The sequence below is a fragment of the Bipolaris oryzae genome (assembly GCF_000523455.1).
Source record: "Bipolaris oryzae ATCC 44560 unplaced genomic scaffold scaffold_123, whole genome shotgun sequence".
Classification (NCBI taxonomy): Eukaryota; Fungi; Ascomycota; class Dothideomycetes; order Pleosporales; family Pleosporaceae; genus Bipolaris; species Bipolaris oryzae.
Genome location: NW_006911399.1, coordinates 56,481 through 71,776, shown reverse-complemented (window position 1 = coordinate 71,776; position 15,296 = coordinate 56,481). Strand labels below are relative to the sequence as shown.

Sequence of the window (15,296 nt, the reverse complement as noted above, 5' to 3'; positions counted from 1 at the left end):
GATATCGCAGATAGTTACTCGAACACTAGTATCAAGAAAAGCATAGTTTAGTTATGGATTAAAGAGTTTGTTTATACGTAGTGGGAAATCTAACGTGAACTACTTTTTCAGATCTATCATCAAACAAGCCCCGAATATTCCTGCTCCTAAATGCAAGTTCTTCAGCTTGCTCCTTCGATAGAACATGTCAAAGCCATGTACAATGTCCACCTGTCCACCTGTCCACCATCATTCATAATCAGCCATCTCGAAACAGGCTCCATCTGATAGCGCATTACTGAGCAAAACTTGTTTAGAGGTATAGAAACATAATATTACGCCTCGCTAATGCAATCACAGAAGATCAGCAATTGACATGCTACGTCGTCTTCCTTGGTCGTCCCCTGGGTCGTCCCCGTCCCCGAGTACCATAACCTGTGCCTCTTGTAGGTTTCATTGTAGGACGGCCCGGCGGTCTGCCAACAGGTCTCTTGGGAGCGGGAGCAGTTGCAGGAACTTCGTCTTCACTCTCCGTGTCCGATATATTGATTGGCTGAGCTCTCTTGTTCACGGGAGTAAACTGTGATGGTAGGGCAGTACCATTGGCAGGCCCGTTGCTGCTGCGATCAGATGATCCAACAATTTTAATCTTCTTCCCGTTGAGGCCACTCAGAATCGAGTTGGTATGCTGAGGGGGGCCGTTTCGGACGGGCTCTGGGACACCAAGTCCAAGTTGTGCTTCGTCTTCAGAGGGCTCATCTTCGGTAGGTAGATCACCAAGAAAACTGTCCATGATTTGATCATCCTCGTCCGAATGGGGAAACAGGGCCATTTTTGTGCGGAGATTCTCTTTAGCATCAAGTGCTGCAACCTCCCGTGATTCAGCCTCACATGCTGCAGCCTCCATTACTTCGGCTGCTCGGAGTGCGGCTTCCATCGCCTCTGCGGCTTCTTCTGCGGCTTCTGCGGCTTCTGTTGCAGCTTCTGCGCGCGCGGTGGTCTCATGCACTCTGCGCTGGAGTTTTAAGGCAGTGGCAGCGGCCGTAGCCTGCTGTGCGAGCATAACTGCATCACTGGCCTCGGTATCTTCTTCATGAATGCCATCTTCATCGGAGGCGTTCCCAGAAACATCACCCACGCTTTCCTGATGCAGGTTTGCAGTGGGTCTTCCACTGGGTTGGATGTTAGCCGTCTCTTGTGCGGCCATAGTCTGTCGCTGTTCCTTGTACATTTGGTTCCGTTCCCTGTCTCTTTCGCGGCCGGATCTTACAGTGCCGTCCCTAAAATTTGGAGGTAGCTCAGTTGGTAGATCCTCATCACCTTCAGTTCTCCGTGCTAGCCATGTAGACCTACGGCTACGAGGCTGACTGACATATTCCGCCCCGTCTTCATCGGCAAACTCCTCGTCGGAATCCAGCGTGAATTCTTCGAATCGTCTGGGACCACGAGGCCTACCAGGCTTTGCAGGGCCGCTGTTCTCTGTGTTGCGCTTCCGTGTCGAGTATGCCCCATCATCCTCTACGCGAACACGATATGTCTTTGCTTCTTTCCCCTTTTCTGCCACTGTACCAGGCTGTTGCATCACATCCGATTGTAATATCGACTGCATGCCATGCGGCGTATCAATTTCCTCAGGAGTACTCTCGCGTACGACTTGTGCACGTTCTGGAACCGGTCTTTGGCGGATTCTGTCAAGAAGTCCCGTTGCCAAAGACAGTTTGACAACCTTCGATTTACCTTTCATCCTAGCAGTGACTAAGATGAGCCTGTCTTCGCGTCTGGCATCTTCAAATAGCTTCTTCTGTACTTCCTTCTGATATTGTTTTCCAGGTATACTCTTTGGCTGCAGTGGTTGCGACTCGTCCTTTTTTGGTTTCCTGGCCTTTGTTTTCTTCAGTTGACGATCCTCTGCATCGTTGTGTCCATCGCGGGCGCGTTTTTGACCAAGACGCGGGATCTCACCATCCATGCTAGGCTCGGGGTAGTACGAGTCTCCGTTGGCATTGTGGATTTGAGATGTGCTGGCAAGGCCACCGTCATTTTCCTCGACGGGAGAGTAAGTGATTCCGTATCTTGTATTGGCACGCTCGTCGTCATCAATAAATCGCGCATCGAGTGAAGGGTCTATCAACTTGTCCATCTCGGCTTGCTGCATTCGGCGTTGCATCGCGTTCTGGGCCATGCCATCCTCTTCTCGTAACCAGTTGAGATTGGAGACGCTGAAGTCGACAAGACATTCTACCGAGCGTACATCAGCTACCTTTTTGGTATCATGACCGAGCAGAGTTCCCTTTGGTTCATAGGGGTGCTGCCTGGGATCGCGCCGGCAAGCGCCCGTATTACAGACCCTCAAGCAGTGTGGGCATTTCCAATTGTAGGCCTCCATGACACCTACAGGCATCGTATCGTGTGCACGGAACAGCGTTCCATAGCAATATGCCAAATCGCAGCTGGAGCAAAATGCCATTTTCCATTTTGGGTGTCGATTAAGGCAGAAATGGCATGATTTATGGTTTGCTAGCCACTGTTTTGACTTTCTGTTCATGACCTTTTTAACATTGCCGTATTCGTCCACGACAGGTTCCTCGTCATCGGATACACTTTCTGGTTGCGGGTTTTTCATATCGACAAATGGGCGGATCCGTAATTGCTCCTGGCAGACCTGGGCTAGGGTCTTCTTGCCGAGGTACCTTCGTTCTTCTTGCAGTGGGAGTGGCGTCTTTTCGTTCACATGACCATCGATGTTGATGATTTGAGCACGCCATTCTTCGTACTTGTGAGTGAGGTCCTTCCATTTCCACTGCTCAACCCATGTGTAGCCCGATTGGCAACCACAGCTTCGGCCCATGCAATAACAATCCATGCAAACATCATATGGCTCCTCAATCTCAGAACTGAACATGTTCTTGCAAGACTTGCAGCTCAAGAAGCGGTTGAAAATGTTGCACCTGCAATACGAACATGTGACATTGCTGTCATATGCTAGGAACTCTGGGTGTTCCCGTGAGTCTGGCGCAAACATTTCTGAGAGAAGGATTTTCTTGTACAGGTCAAAGAGTCGCTTGAAGTCCTTCTGAATCTGCTTTACCTTGTTGGAGCGTCGAATCGCTTCAGCTTGCTCGCCGCCTGCCTGGATCTGGGCGCAAGCAATCTTGATGAGGTTTGAGTACTTGAGGAGGGTGTAGTATACGATAGCCTTGTTCTTGTATTGTTCATCACGGCAGACGACACGCGAATTAGGTAGCGCTTCGCTCAGAGCAAGTTCTAGAGTCTCTACGGTTGTGCGGTTCCAGGCGATTTTCATGGTACGAGTGCCACGATTCCAGACTTGGTGAGGTGCTAGTGGCGGGATCAGGATAAAATCTCCAGGACGCTGCTCTACGACATAAGTCCGAAATGGAGCCTTCTTCCAGGCGATGAGTTGTGCAAAATGGTTCTCAACCTCTATATCGTGGCCCAGTATTGAGAGCCAATATTCTGAGACAACATGGCGGTCTTTGCTCTCTGTCATGAACCAGATGGATGAACCGGGACGCTCTTGCTTGCCGTCTTCGCCAATGTTGGTGGAAGCATTCACCATGATATTCTGGCCGAGTGATGCGCACATCTCGCGATGTGAAGGTGTGTAGGTACCTTCGTGCCCAATATAACACATGAGATTCTCTGCGCGCATTTCGGGTGGCAAACTGCTCATGAGGTCTCCAGCTCTTCCAATGCCACGACCTTTGCGCACCCCAAACTCATCTGATGCACCAGGACCGTTTACATCGCCTGTGCTTTCATTCAGGTAGAACAGCCCAGTAGGGATATGCTCTTTGAGTTTGTCGTGCCATACCTGCGGGCAGTCTATGTCCTTCAGGTATATCCGTTGTCTCTTTTTGTCTCTGTATCGGTCGGGCTCGTCGAAGAACTGCTCAGTCAATTTGGGCATGTGCTTGAGGTAATGCTTGATAGTGAGAGGAATGTTTTCTTGCGTCAGGAGATTGCGTGCGCTCTCCACTGCATCTCTATTAGCTATGCGCTTAAGGCGGTCGCGACGTAGTCTGCATACCTTTGTCGCCATGGTTGTCGCGCAGCCATGAGGGCGTAAAGGTCCAGGGATCCAGTACCTCATCAAAGCCATCGATGACAAGAGGTTTACCACCTATGATTACATGCAACAATACGAGTTTCTCAAATGCTTCTATACCGTTGGTCGCAATCATTTCATACGATATGCGGTCGACATATTGAAAATTGTCGGCATTCTCGACAAAGGTGCGCACGTCAAAGTCTGGTGGGATGGGCTCAAAAGAAGCTCGGGGGCGCGCAGCTGGCATTGTTGCAGCCGTTCGCTGGCATACAGGAATCGAGTCGCGAAATCAGCGGGGTGGTAGTACGTGAACAGCAGTCGCTTTTGCGGCACAGTCGGAATGGCAAAACACGAGAATTTGCGCCGGATCAGTTGTTACAAGCGACCATGATCGCTTGGATTTCAAGAGCAAGTCCCTAGGGAAAGGCGCCTCAGTTCGGCTAAAGGGCAAGGAAACAAGTTGAGGAGATGTGGTCGCGAGATGCCTGTCGCGACTTGAACAATCACGTGTCCACGGGAATTAGCGCGAATTAACCTTCCGCACTCACCCTCACCAACCAGCAGCCCTCACCAAACATTAGCGGAGTGGGCCTGTCAAAGTTTGATCCTCACCATTACCCCAAATATCGCATATTTTCACAATGGGCATGGCCTACTGATAGCGCTAATGCGCGCACGTGTTCGACAAACAGCAGAATTCAATTCCCTAAGTGTACCAATCAGAGGACAGTACTTGCTGTCTTGACCTATCCGCTATGACGTTTTTAAAACTGTGTGCTGCACAGCCACCAAAATTGCATCGACAATACGCTGGTAGAGCATTCAAATCACGGTTCCATTACACCAATGGATTCGCATCGCAACTGGGACGAAACCGATCCTCGGCACCCCTGCTGCGCACCACACAACGACCACAACTTACTCAACTCGCCAAGTCCATACCTCTAAAGTCACTACAGCCCAGCCTTGGAGTCGCAACGGCAACGGCGCCACAAGATGCGTCATCAAAAACGCTTCAAAGCTACGTGCCACCCACTACCGGAATATTGTCATATCTGCCCCAGAAATTCGTCCCTTACGGCGAGTTGATGAGACTAGACAAGCCTACCGGGACCTACTATCTCTTCTTTCCATGCATGTTCAGTACACTCCTCGCTGCCACCATGGCTACACCTGTTGCCGCACCTTCTGCAGTCGTAGGAACGACAGCCCTCTTCTTCACCGGTGCACTCGTCATGAGAGGAGCTGGATGTACCATCAACGATCTCTGGGACCGTAACCTCGATCCACATGTTGAACGAACGAGGCTACGACCAATCGCTAGGCGAGCAATTACTCCTCTGCAAGCTCTTGTCTTCCTTGGAGGGCAGCTTACTACCGGACTTGCTGTGCTTCTTTCTTTTCCAGCTGAATGCTTCTGGTACGCTACGCCGTCACTTATATTCGTTACACTCTATCCTTTGGCAAAGCGAGTCACATATTATCCACAGTTCGTTCTGGGCCTCACGTTCTCCTGGGGTGCCATGATGGGCTTTCCTGCGTTGGGCATCGATTTGCTTGCAAACCAAGCGGCGTTGATTGCGGCTACATGTTTATATGCCAGCAATGTGGCATGGACCGTTCTATACGATATGATATATGCCCATATGGATATAAAAGACGACGTCAAGGCTGGCATTAAGAGTATTGCGCTCAAGCATGAGAAGGAAACGAAGCAAGTACTCTCGGGCCTCGCTGTTGCTCAGCTTGGTTTGTTATCCGCCATGGGAGTTGCAGCAGGACTTGGGCCGATCTTTTTCATTGGGTCAGTTGGTGGTGCAGCCCTCACACTGGGCACTATGATTCGCCGAGTCAAGCTGAAGGAGGTCAAGAATTGCTGGTGGTGGTTCGTCAACGGCGCATGGTTCACAGGAGGTGCCATCGGTCTGGGTCTCGCTGGGGAATATGTCGCGCATCTGCTTGGTTGGTATGAGGATGCTGAGAAAAAGAAGGAGCCAGGAAAGATGTATGTTAGTGTCTAATGCATTTTCCACATGATAGGTAGAGTTGTTGCGCAGTTATCTGACGGGAATATCTAGCTCTACGAAAGGAAGAGAAATCCCGTAACAATGGGCTTACGTCCGCTTTTTTATCCATCATAATGAGACAACCTCATGTTCACTGGATCGTACACCTCAGCCACTGTCGTCTACAAGCAGTCTTCCACGATGATCTACATTATTGGTTATATGCGGTCTAAGGCTTACCAACTCTATTGATCTTGTTCTAGCCATTGTACTGCAAGGTTGTATATTGGTATTCGAACTTGTCGAAGAATTCGATCTCCAAGGCGATAGTGGAGCCGTGTGAGCGTGCAATGGAGATGATTGTTCTGGGTCGTTTGATACTGGCATTGCTTGATTACTGATGGTACTATCAGAGGATGCGATGTCGTCGTTCATCTCGTATGCTACTACCGTATTTAGTGAATATGTAGATTATATGACAATAGGCAGGCGTACTTTGTGCCCGACTATATCTCAGTCGGCGATACAACACAAATACAAGAGCGTCTTGATGATGTAGACCGAGTAAGGCAACAATCACACTAAGAATACCAGCAGCCCCAAATATAATCTGTAGCGTTGCGTTTATTTCGCTGTCATGTTTGTTCGACATTGTTCAGCCTTGGAGTGAGGGTCTGCGGAGTTGTGATTGGTTGGTTGTATCGAAGAATGAGCCGTGTATCGAAGAACGAGCAGAAGGCGGGCAGTAAAACACAGATTAAGAAGCGGTGAACTGGCACAAAATGGCTGTGAAGAGATACTCCGAACAATTTTATGATTGTAAAATCGGCATGCTGTCGTTCTTTTAAAACAAATCTCATGTTTCTATCATGCTTGGATTGGCCAGGCGCAGCCCCCATATGTCGCTCGGCTTTGTCTCTCCGAGGCTACTTATCCACGGGTAACGTCCCGCTGCGCTAGATCCTCACGACGTACTGCTTACTGGCTTGACTAGCTTCGCTCTCCTGACTGTTGCAAGTCTTTCTGCCTGCTCTCTATCGGACTTTCCGTCTACTGTCTATAGGGCTTGCTGTCTCCTATGGGTGAACCGATAGAGATTATGATGACTATCACGTGATTGTGCGCTATCTGAAGACGGAGATTCTTAACATCTTAGCATAACTGTGGCCCATGAGAGCAGAAGTTTCTTCGAGCCAACCAGGCCCTACTTCTTCTTGCATGCGAGCGCCTCTAAAGACTGACCATGATAGTGATATGCAGTCAAAGCTGTAACAAGTTTCGCTAATTCGGTATTACTACTTTAAACATGATTCTTTGGTTATGACTGAGGCTCTTGCTAAATCAGTACAAATTCACTCCGCATCTACGCCTCTGGATCACAGTCGCAACATCTACTCTTGACACCGTCAAAATAGGGTCACAACATGGCCAGTGTATTTGTTCTTGAATATTATTCTGGTACATAATCTACTTGCTGTATTACAATATGTTTAGAATTTCTTACATAAACTAAGTTCCAATTCATCTTTCGAGATTGTTCGATTGCATGTTTTTGCCATTACGACCATTATACAGTATACTATGAGGTGCAATGTATGTTGATAAGGCAGGTAAGCAATATATGAAGTGGGCCGGGGAAACCCGGATAGATGTCCATCTTCTTGCTCTTGTGACATACCTGTAGGTCAAAAACCAAGCCTAGTTACCGAACGGACCCGTTAACTGATTTCTGTCGACATATAACCGTACCCAGCCTCGTACGCTGTTACTATGACTCTTTTCTCTTCCAGTTTCTCTTGAGCTCACTTCAGCTTTGATATACTCCTGTGTCTAACCAAACGAAACTTTAAAGTTGAAACTACCATATACGGGATAATTGTATGCGACAGGATCCTCGCAGTCAACTCGCTTCCCATCGTTTAGAGCATGCAATATGTCGTATCGCTTGACTACATTGCGAGGTATTGAGAAGATATTCGCATAGGAATCTGATCCAGATGTTGATCTAGTGAATCTGCCCTTAATATGATTCAAATGTGGCTTCTCTTACGACGTGGTCGAATGGTCAAGTGTCAAGCATTCAGTAAAGTAAGGACATGCTCGTATCCTCGACCCACATCAAGGCGTCCCTGCCAAGCGCGGCGTTCTGCCACTCGGGCCCGCCCAGTGACAGCATAGCTTCCCCAAACTCCCACATCCAGCTTCGCGCGACATCTCCGCGCCACATCTCCGCGCCAACTCTCCACTTCGGCGCCTCATACTTGCACAGAGCGCTGCAAGTAGTATATATAGTCTTTGTAACACCTGCCACTTGATCTGAGCGGCCAAAGACACAAACGCGCCCCAGCAATGGCTTCGCGACTGGTGCTGGTCCTAGGCGACCTCTTCATACCAGACCGCGCTTCGGTACGTCCTCCCAAGCCACACGTGTATTGCTCGAACCTCACAGACTCACAGGCGACTTAGGATATACCGGCAAAGGTACACACTTGTTGACATTTCCTTTGCACTGCCGATTGGACGTTCCAACGTAAACACACAGAAGAGACGCATGGGCTCACACCACCCCGCAGTTCAAGAAGCTCCTCGCACCCGGCAAGATCGGCCAAATCCTCTGCTTAGGCAACATAACCGACCGCGAGACGTACGAATTCCTGCGCGGGATTGCGCCCGATCTGCAGATTGTAAAAGGCGACTTTGACGTGGAAGCGCCAAATCTCGCACTGTCAAAAGTAGTCACACACGGCAGCCTGCGCATAGGCTTCACGCACGGCCACACCATCATACCACCGGGCGATGGTGACAGTCTGCTGATAGCGGCGCGCCAGATGGACGTCGACGTACTCTTGTGGGGCGGGACGCACAAGTTTGAGGCATATGAGATGGAGGGCAAGTTTTTTGTGAACCCTGGGAGCGCAACGGGCGCCATGTCGACGGGTTGGTGGCCCGAGGACGAAGATCCCACCCCGAGTTTTGTCCTAATGGACGTGAGTCTTTTTTTTCCTTTTTACCTTTTTTTTACCCCGCGAAACATCAACCTGTCACACACACACATGCATACACATGATGTGATGGGGAAGTTAGGTGTGGAGCAAAGGAGAAAGCACGAGGCTAACCAGGGGGCGTGCGCGCGCAACAGGTGCAAGGTGACGTGCTCGTCCTGTACGTCTACCAACTCCGCAAGGACGCCGAAGGCAATGAGAACGTCGCAGTGGAGAAGGTGTCATTCCGGAAGAACGGAGGTGGTGCAGCATAGACTGGAAGATCAATGATTGTACCAACGAGCGATGACGACGGAGTGGGGTGTGGGTTGTGGAAAGGCTTGAAAACGCAGATCATAAAATGCGTTCGTTGTACAAAGCATTTTCCCCCCAGACTAGCAGTTAAGACCATGATTCATGTGTTTCCTCCTCAACGAATAGCGAAAGTTGCAGGGTCCCACTGCATCACAAGATAGCCATTGTGTGCTCCCTTTATTTTACCCCTCTTTCTCTTGTCTCTCTCTCATTTGCCCAAATGAACCTCATCAAGACGATCTTTCTTCTGGTGTTCGACTCGTACACAAACGTGCAGAAAGTTTATTTCTCTCAGCTCTTTTTGACACCTACGTCGTGATCTGCAAAAAAAACATAAGTCATTTATCATATCCCCTTAGTAGACTAAGATATTTCCCTCGGACCCCGAGAAGCTTTCGTATCTTAGCACTAGTGCCAACTTTAGGGCTACTACTATCCTATTACTAATCCTCTTACCTTCCCTCCCCCCCCCCCGGTGTATTATTTGCATAGCACAAGTGCAGACAGATCTAAAATGTCTCAACCACGTGGGTATGGAGAAAGAAGCTATTATACGCATTTCCTGCATTGCGTGAAGCATAAACGCGGTGTGTACTTAATTTTGGTACACCATTGAAACTCCTGTAAGGGTTTGTGGCTTTTTGTGCACACCGCATATCATGGTGACATGTATGCATATCGCAATGAGGAAACAATTTGCAGCGACATGTATGTATGTATGTGTGTGTGTGTGTGTGTGTGTAAGTTATGCCACGTCTTTCCGTCCATCACCATGTATCATCCATTCCAACCCCCCTCCCTTTCCCCCTTTGTTTTTTTGGTTACTAATCTCCACTCTTCTCCTTTACTAGGAGTTACACAACGTTGGTAGAAACACATCACCTACTAGGTCTACGTATCTGTGTATCCATCACCACATACACTACTTTTCTTCACCGGAACAAATAAAACACATGCATACATTGTTGTTGTTGTCGTCTAAAAATCTTTTTTTAATGGGGTTCGGTATGCGTTTTCCTAACCAACACATCCCCTCCCTCTTTTTTTTGTCTTCCTGCTGCCCAACCAGCGTCAGCAAAAAAAAAGATGAGAAAAGCCCAAAATCAAGTGGTTCACACGTACAGCTGTCACCGAACCCACTTGTTGATTGGCTACGCAACTATGTGACGGGGGCCGAAGCGAGAACGACTTGTTCGTTTCTAACTCGCTTGGGCTTTTTCTCCTCTTTTTTTGTTGGTTTGGCGGCCTGAAAGAGGAATAATGTACATATTAACATATAATTGGATCTCTATACACTTCAACATACACGTGGATAACTGGGTCCCCTCAGCCAGCCAGCTAGCGAGCGCGAACGGTGCAGAGTGGGTTCGATGGAAGGGGGTGTTGGCAAGTTCGTGTTAAGCAGGGAAAGAAGTGGGGGGGGGTGGGGTGCAACGTTCAGAGATAGAGGAAGAGAAGGGATGGAAGGGAAACAGAGTTTGGGTGGGATGTTGATCGTCATGCGTTTGTTGTAGTACGCCCCGGTTTTCTTTCATTTTAGGTAGCTGAGGAGCGGGAGGATACGGGAGGAGGGAGAGAAAATGGCATGATTGAGGCATCAGCATGTTTGGGTAAGGGGGAATGATTTGCATGTAGTTTAAACGGACCGGAAAAAAAGAAGGCGATGCTACATTGCCATTGTCCATTATAGAGTGGCAATGGGGTAACACAACATGCACATGTACGGTTGGGAGAAGGGGGGCTAGTAACCCTTTTTTGCTTTCTCTTTCTTTACTTTTTCCTGGGTGGGATTGAAAGAACGGTTCGTTGGCTTCTAGCTCTGGTCGGCGTCCCGCTGGTTCAATACATGCTTGACGGCGGTACCGACCTGTTCGAACACCGCCGGCATACAGGCAATCATACCCCAATTGCGCTCACCTTTGATCTTACGGCCGGCAGAAAAGTCAATCTGCTCGCCGCGGAAGTCGCTAATGATGCCGCCGGCCTCCTGGAAGAGCAAGTGGCCGCCGGCGTGGTCCCAGATGCAAGTGAAGCGGTCGAGCGTCTTTGGAATGCGCACCATGACGTCTGTTGCGCCGAGGGTGAGAGCCACGTATTTCATCTGCTGGGACCAGAGCACGGTGCCTGGCCAGCTTGCACTGAGGGCAGTGGCAACAGCTTCGTGTTCAGTCTGCGAGAGCGACGTCTTGCCAATCGTAGCCTCGACAAAGTTTAGATCAGATGTCTGCTTGGGCGGTAGCGTAGTCAGGTCCACGTGTCGGGCGTGGGCTCCAGGACCGCTGGCTTCCATGGTACGCAGAAACGTGCCTTGACCCTTGACTGCGGAAAGAACCACGCCATAGCCGTCGCTGTCGACGTTGTCTTCGCTGATGTGTATCGAGCCCAGCGTGCCTTGCAGAGGAAAAGCGAGGTTCGGACACGCAATCACGCCCACTTGTTGTACGCCATCAACGAGCAAACACAGACAAACGGCGTACTGCTGGCCCCGCATAAACGTTGCGGTGCCATCGACGGGATCCATGACCCAGACACGTCCTAATCCCGTGACTTGGCCGTTGCCGCCCCGGTCAATCAGATCGAACATGTCCTCCTTGGACGCGGGAAATGCTAGCACTGGGTCCTCGTTCAGGTCGTGCGCAGCAGCAGCGGCGGCAGCAGTACTCGCAGTTGCCTCCTGATCTTTGCCGTTTGCATCCAGACGCGCATCAGCCTCCTCTTTTGCCTGTTGCACAAGCTGCCATACCCGGTCAGCCAGGGCCTCGTTTTGGCGCAGTGCATCTGCGCTCTCCTCGCCCAGAAAGGCGTCGTGAGGATACGCGGCATGAAGTGCGGAGATGAGGAGTGCTTGTGCGGCAAAGTCTGCAATCGTGACGGGACTGTCGTCTGCTTTGGTTTCGGCAGACACGTTGTTGGAGAGGCTCCGGAGCACCGACTTGGTGAGGACGGATGCACGGTGGACGGCGCGCAGGGCGAGTCGGAGCTCTGCGGTATAGGCCATTGCGGGGGTAAATTCGCGGGGGCAATAAAATGTCCACTATGTGGTACGTATTGCAAAATTGCTACTACCGGCGGTGTTTAGACAATGGTTTCAATGGCTTTGTTCAGATGAGGTGATGGTCGTGTTAGAAGCTACTTTGCAAGCGCACAGTAAGCGAGGCTGGCGTGACTTGAGCATTCTGAGTAGGAAAAAAAAGCTTTTTCTTTTTTTTTTGCACAATGAAGCTCAGTCTTTACCAACAGATGCGAGAGACAGAAACCCTACATGCTACCATGAGCAGGATACATATCAGACATGGTGGACCGCAGATATCCTGCTAATAACGCCACCATCATTCCATTAACTTTTAATACGGACCATGATTTGAGTTATCTCAAAGTCAAGCAGACGGCCCGATTCTACGCTTGATCAGGAGAGTATGGTGTATCGTAGAATGCCATTAGGACCCTGAGAAAAAAAAATCGTTGCGGCGTATCTCCGATTCTACCCGCAGGACCCTCTCGTCGCCAACAGAGGCGAGTGGGAAGGATAGCCGTTGAAAAGAGAACCCACTATGAATCCACCCGCCTCAGCAAACGGGCCGATGTTTCGGGGTAGTTCTAAACCCGGGAGATGACCATCAGGGATCAAGCGAGCACAGAGAACGAGGCTGCTCAACAGCAATGCGCGCCTCAGGGTTTGCGCTCGGTGCTAAATTGATGCATAGAGGACACTACACCTAGAGTGAACTGCTTCTGTTACTCAAGTTACACAGCATGCGGTGGCCTGCGACGAAAAGGGATTGCCTGTTGCGGGGTGCAGCGCGTATATGTATGTATCTGACGCGGATGCACCGGGAGTGAAGGGCATTGGTTGGGTGACATGGGCGTGCTATGTACGTACCCAAGTAAGTACATTACTACAGATGTTTCTGTTTCCAAGGACAAAGTGTTTAGAATTCTATGCGCCAACTATTGGGCAAGTCGTGTCCTGCATCATCTTGCATGTCGAGCACATAAGCGACCAGCTGCGCCGAGGGTAGGGGTATGCTGTTGTTAGATGAGGCCTAGATGCTCTAGCTGCATCGCCCTGAGCCCTAATATCGGCGATGAGAGGAGAAGGTTTGGGTATTAGCTAAGTGCAGCATGGATGTGAATGCATGGATATTGAAGGAGATATTTTGGGGCATTGTTTGTGTGGTTTGTTGGGGCTGACAGGCGTGTCAAAAGCACAGTGAATGTCAAGGCATGTCGCACGCACGGCTGCAAGCAGAAGGGCGCACTATAGTGCTTGTGGAGAAGGGCAATGTAGGAAACGAAGGGTGTTTTTGGATCCAATAGTCGGCACTGCCTCGATTGTCGCGGTGCTGAATCGCGCGCGGGCGGGACGGCAAGAAGGGACAACCAGATAAGCACAGTTTCAAGGGGGCCAGATTAGAACAAGTGTGGATGTGGCGATAAGAGGGAATGGAGTTGGTTCCTGCAGACGAGTGTAAGCGTCAACATGTTCACTTTTGTGCCGTGCGCCATCTAGGGTCCTGCAGCAACGAAGGACGTCTGCATCTAGGCAAAGAGGAGAAGCGTGGGGGCTGTCTCTGAACGCGTATGTATTATAGTTTGGATGGGAGGAGTGCATGCAGGCTGCTCGTGCTCGTGCTCGTGCTCGTGTTGGATACAGGCGTGCAAGTGACTTGCAGTTGAGGGCAGGGTGGTGATTCGTCCGGAGGGGGCATGGGGAGGGCATGGGGGGCGTGAGGGCAGCTGGAACGGTTTGGTGGACGGTTGCTGGTTGCCTGGGCTGGTAGGGGCGCGGTTGCGTGGGCCGAGCGTTCTTATCTCGCTTGCCCTAGGAGGGAGGGAGGGAGGGGGGGCGGCCATAGTGGATGGAGGACGCTCTGGAATGGTTTGCGCAAGCCATTGACAACGGGAGAAAAATATTTGAGCACGAGTTTGTGGAACGGATAGAGGCCGGCGTCGCTGAGGCCGAAAGCCCGGATTGGGCGGGCTGGCCTGAGCAAGAGTCCAGATCAGTCTGCCGGGGGTGACGGATTGGGAGAAGCAAGGCGTGAGGCGCTCAGCAAGAGGCGAAGCGAGGCATGAGACACTTGCAGGCACATGCCTGAAGAGTTCGCAGCATCGAGAGATGGGGGGGGGGTTAGAGTATTGGGAGAAGAAAAGGTTGTGTTGAGAGATCGCACGAGGCGTTGCGGAGGCGAAAGTTGTGAGGGTGGTGTGTCGTGCATGGGGAGGTGGAGATGGGTTGCTGCAGGACAAGGCAAGTGGTTCTCCTACTAAGATTGGCAAACGGCATCGAGCACGTCAATGGCGACAGATAACGTCTTCAGTGTCGCAATAGGCGGCAGACATGGCTCAGTGGGGCCAAGAGGGAGAGGCACAAGGGGGGGTGGAGGGGGAGCTTACGCGAGCGGAAGCAAAAGGAAAGAATAGTTAGTAGAGTCTATGTGCGTATAGTTTGGCAGTGTGACGGCAGCAGAGGGACGTGGTGATGGATGGGATGGGATGGCAACGGGCATGCAGGGCGGTGGGCTGGAGCGAGGGCAGCGACGCCCCATGACTGCTGAAACCGATAAGAGGCAGTGTGGTTGTGGAAGAGGGGCATGGAGCTTGAATAGGAAGCCTTGTTCCTAGATTTGCACATGGCAGTCATCTGCTGCGCAGGCGCAGGGCCGGGGCAGATGACTAGAGTAGCACTGGCTGCGCAGTCACGCAGTGCGTGCAAGAGTGGGCAGAGTGGGCATGGCGGGCAGAAGAGGGTGGGCGTGGGAGGTGAGGAGAGGAGGGCAGAGGGCAGAGGCGAGAGGGGAAGAGAGGCGAGCGGAGGTGTCAGCAGGCAGAGGGCATTGGGAGCCATGGCAGCCATGGCAGGCAGTAAACACCGCGGCCGAAGATTCTGGTGCATATCCGCACATGTATGTAGGTGCGTGTAGTGTACACTACACCTAGTGG

General features: G+C 50.8%; 7 protein-coding genes across 7 annotated transcripts; 2 read left to right on the top strand and 5 right to left on the bottom strand.

The window, feature by feature from the left end:
* Nucleotides 1-358: 358 nt before the first annotated feature.
* Nucleotides 359-4,298, bottom strand: COCMIDRAFT_38968 (uncharacterized protein; the record flags this gene model as incomplete). The annotated part of the gene is made up of 2 exons (XM_007692237.1): nucleotides 359-3,978; nucleotides 4,031-4,298. The coding sequence occupies 2 exons, from the start codon at nucleotides 4,296-4,298 to the stop codon at nucleotides 359-361; spliced, it is 3,888 nt and encodes a 1,295-aa protein (XP_007690427.1).
* A 916-nt stretch (nucleotides 4,299-5,214) lies between these two features.
* Nucleotides 5,215-6,072, top strand: COCMIDRAFT_28433 (uncharacterized protein; the record flags this gene model as incomplete). Its single annotated transcript, XM_007692234.1, has 1 exon — nucleotides 5,215-6,072. One exon carries the CDS (start codon nucleotides 5,215-5,217, stop codon nucleotides 6,070-6,072), a length of 858 nt encoding a protein of 285 aa, XP_007690424.1.
* Nucleotides 6,073-6,423: 351 nt separating this feature from the next.
* Nucleotides 6,424-6,709, bottom strand: COCMIDRAFT_48734 (uncharacterized protein; the record flags this gene model as incomplete). Its single annotated transcript, XM_007692255.1, has 2 exons — nucleotides 6,424-6,503; nucleotides 6,553-6,709. Coding segments are annotated over 2 exons (237 nt in total), but the record flags the coding sequence as incomplete, so codon positions are not given.
* Nucleotides 6,710-8,406: 1,697 nt separating this feature from the next.
* On the top strand, nucleotides 8,407-9,313 carry COCMIDRAFT_101866 (uncharacterized protein; the record flags this gene model as incomplete). Its single annotated transcript, XM_007692254.1, has 4 exons — nucleotides 8,407-8,463; nucleotides 8,524-8,538; nucleotides 8,631-9,044; nucleotides 9,197-9,313. The coding sequence occupies 4 exons, from the start codon at nucleotides 8,407-8,409 to the stop codon at nucleotides 9,311-9,313; spliced, it is 603 nt and encodes a 200-aa protein (XP_007690444.1).
* Nucleotides 9,314-11,166: 1,853 nt separating this feature from the next.
* Nucleotides 11,167-12,351, bottom strand: COCMIDRAFT_101884 (uncharacterized protein; the record flags this gene model as incomplete). Its single annotated transcript, XM_007692253.1, has 1 exon — nucleotides 11,167-12,351. One exon carries the CDS (start codon nucleotides 12,349-12,351, stop codon nucleotides 11,167-11,169), a length of 1,185 nt encoding a protein of 394 aa, XP_007690443.1.
* Nucleotides 12,352-12,834: 483 nt separating this feature from the next.
* Nucleotides 12,835-13,200, bottom strand: COCMIDRAFT_38964 (uncharacterized protein; the record flags this gene model as incomplete). The annotated part of the gene is made up of 2 exons (XM_007692236.1): nucleotides 12,835-13,041; nucleotides 13,102-13,200. The coding sequence occupies 2 exons, from the start codon at nucleotides 13,198-13,200 to the stop codon at nucleotides 12,835-12,837; spliced, it is 306 nt and encodes a 101-aa protein (XP_007690426.1).
* A 692-nt stretch (nucleotides 13,201-13,892) lies between these two features.
* On the bottom strand, nucleotides 13,893-15,210 carry COCMIDRAFT_28430 (uncharacterized protein; the record flags this gene model as incomplete). The annotated part of the gene is made up of 2 exons (XM_007692233.1): nucleotides 13,893-14,592; nucleotides 14,987-15,210. The coding sequence occupies 2 exons, from the start codon at nucleotides 15,208-15,210 to the stop codon at nucleotides 13,893-13,895; spliced, it is 924 nt and encodes a 307-aa protein (XP_007690423.1).
* Nucleotides 15,211-15,296: the final 86 nt, after the last annotated feature.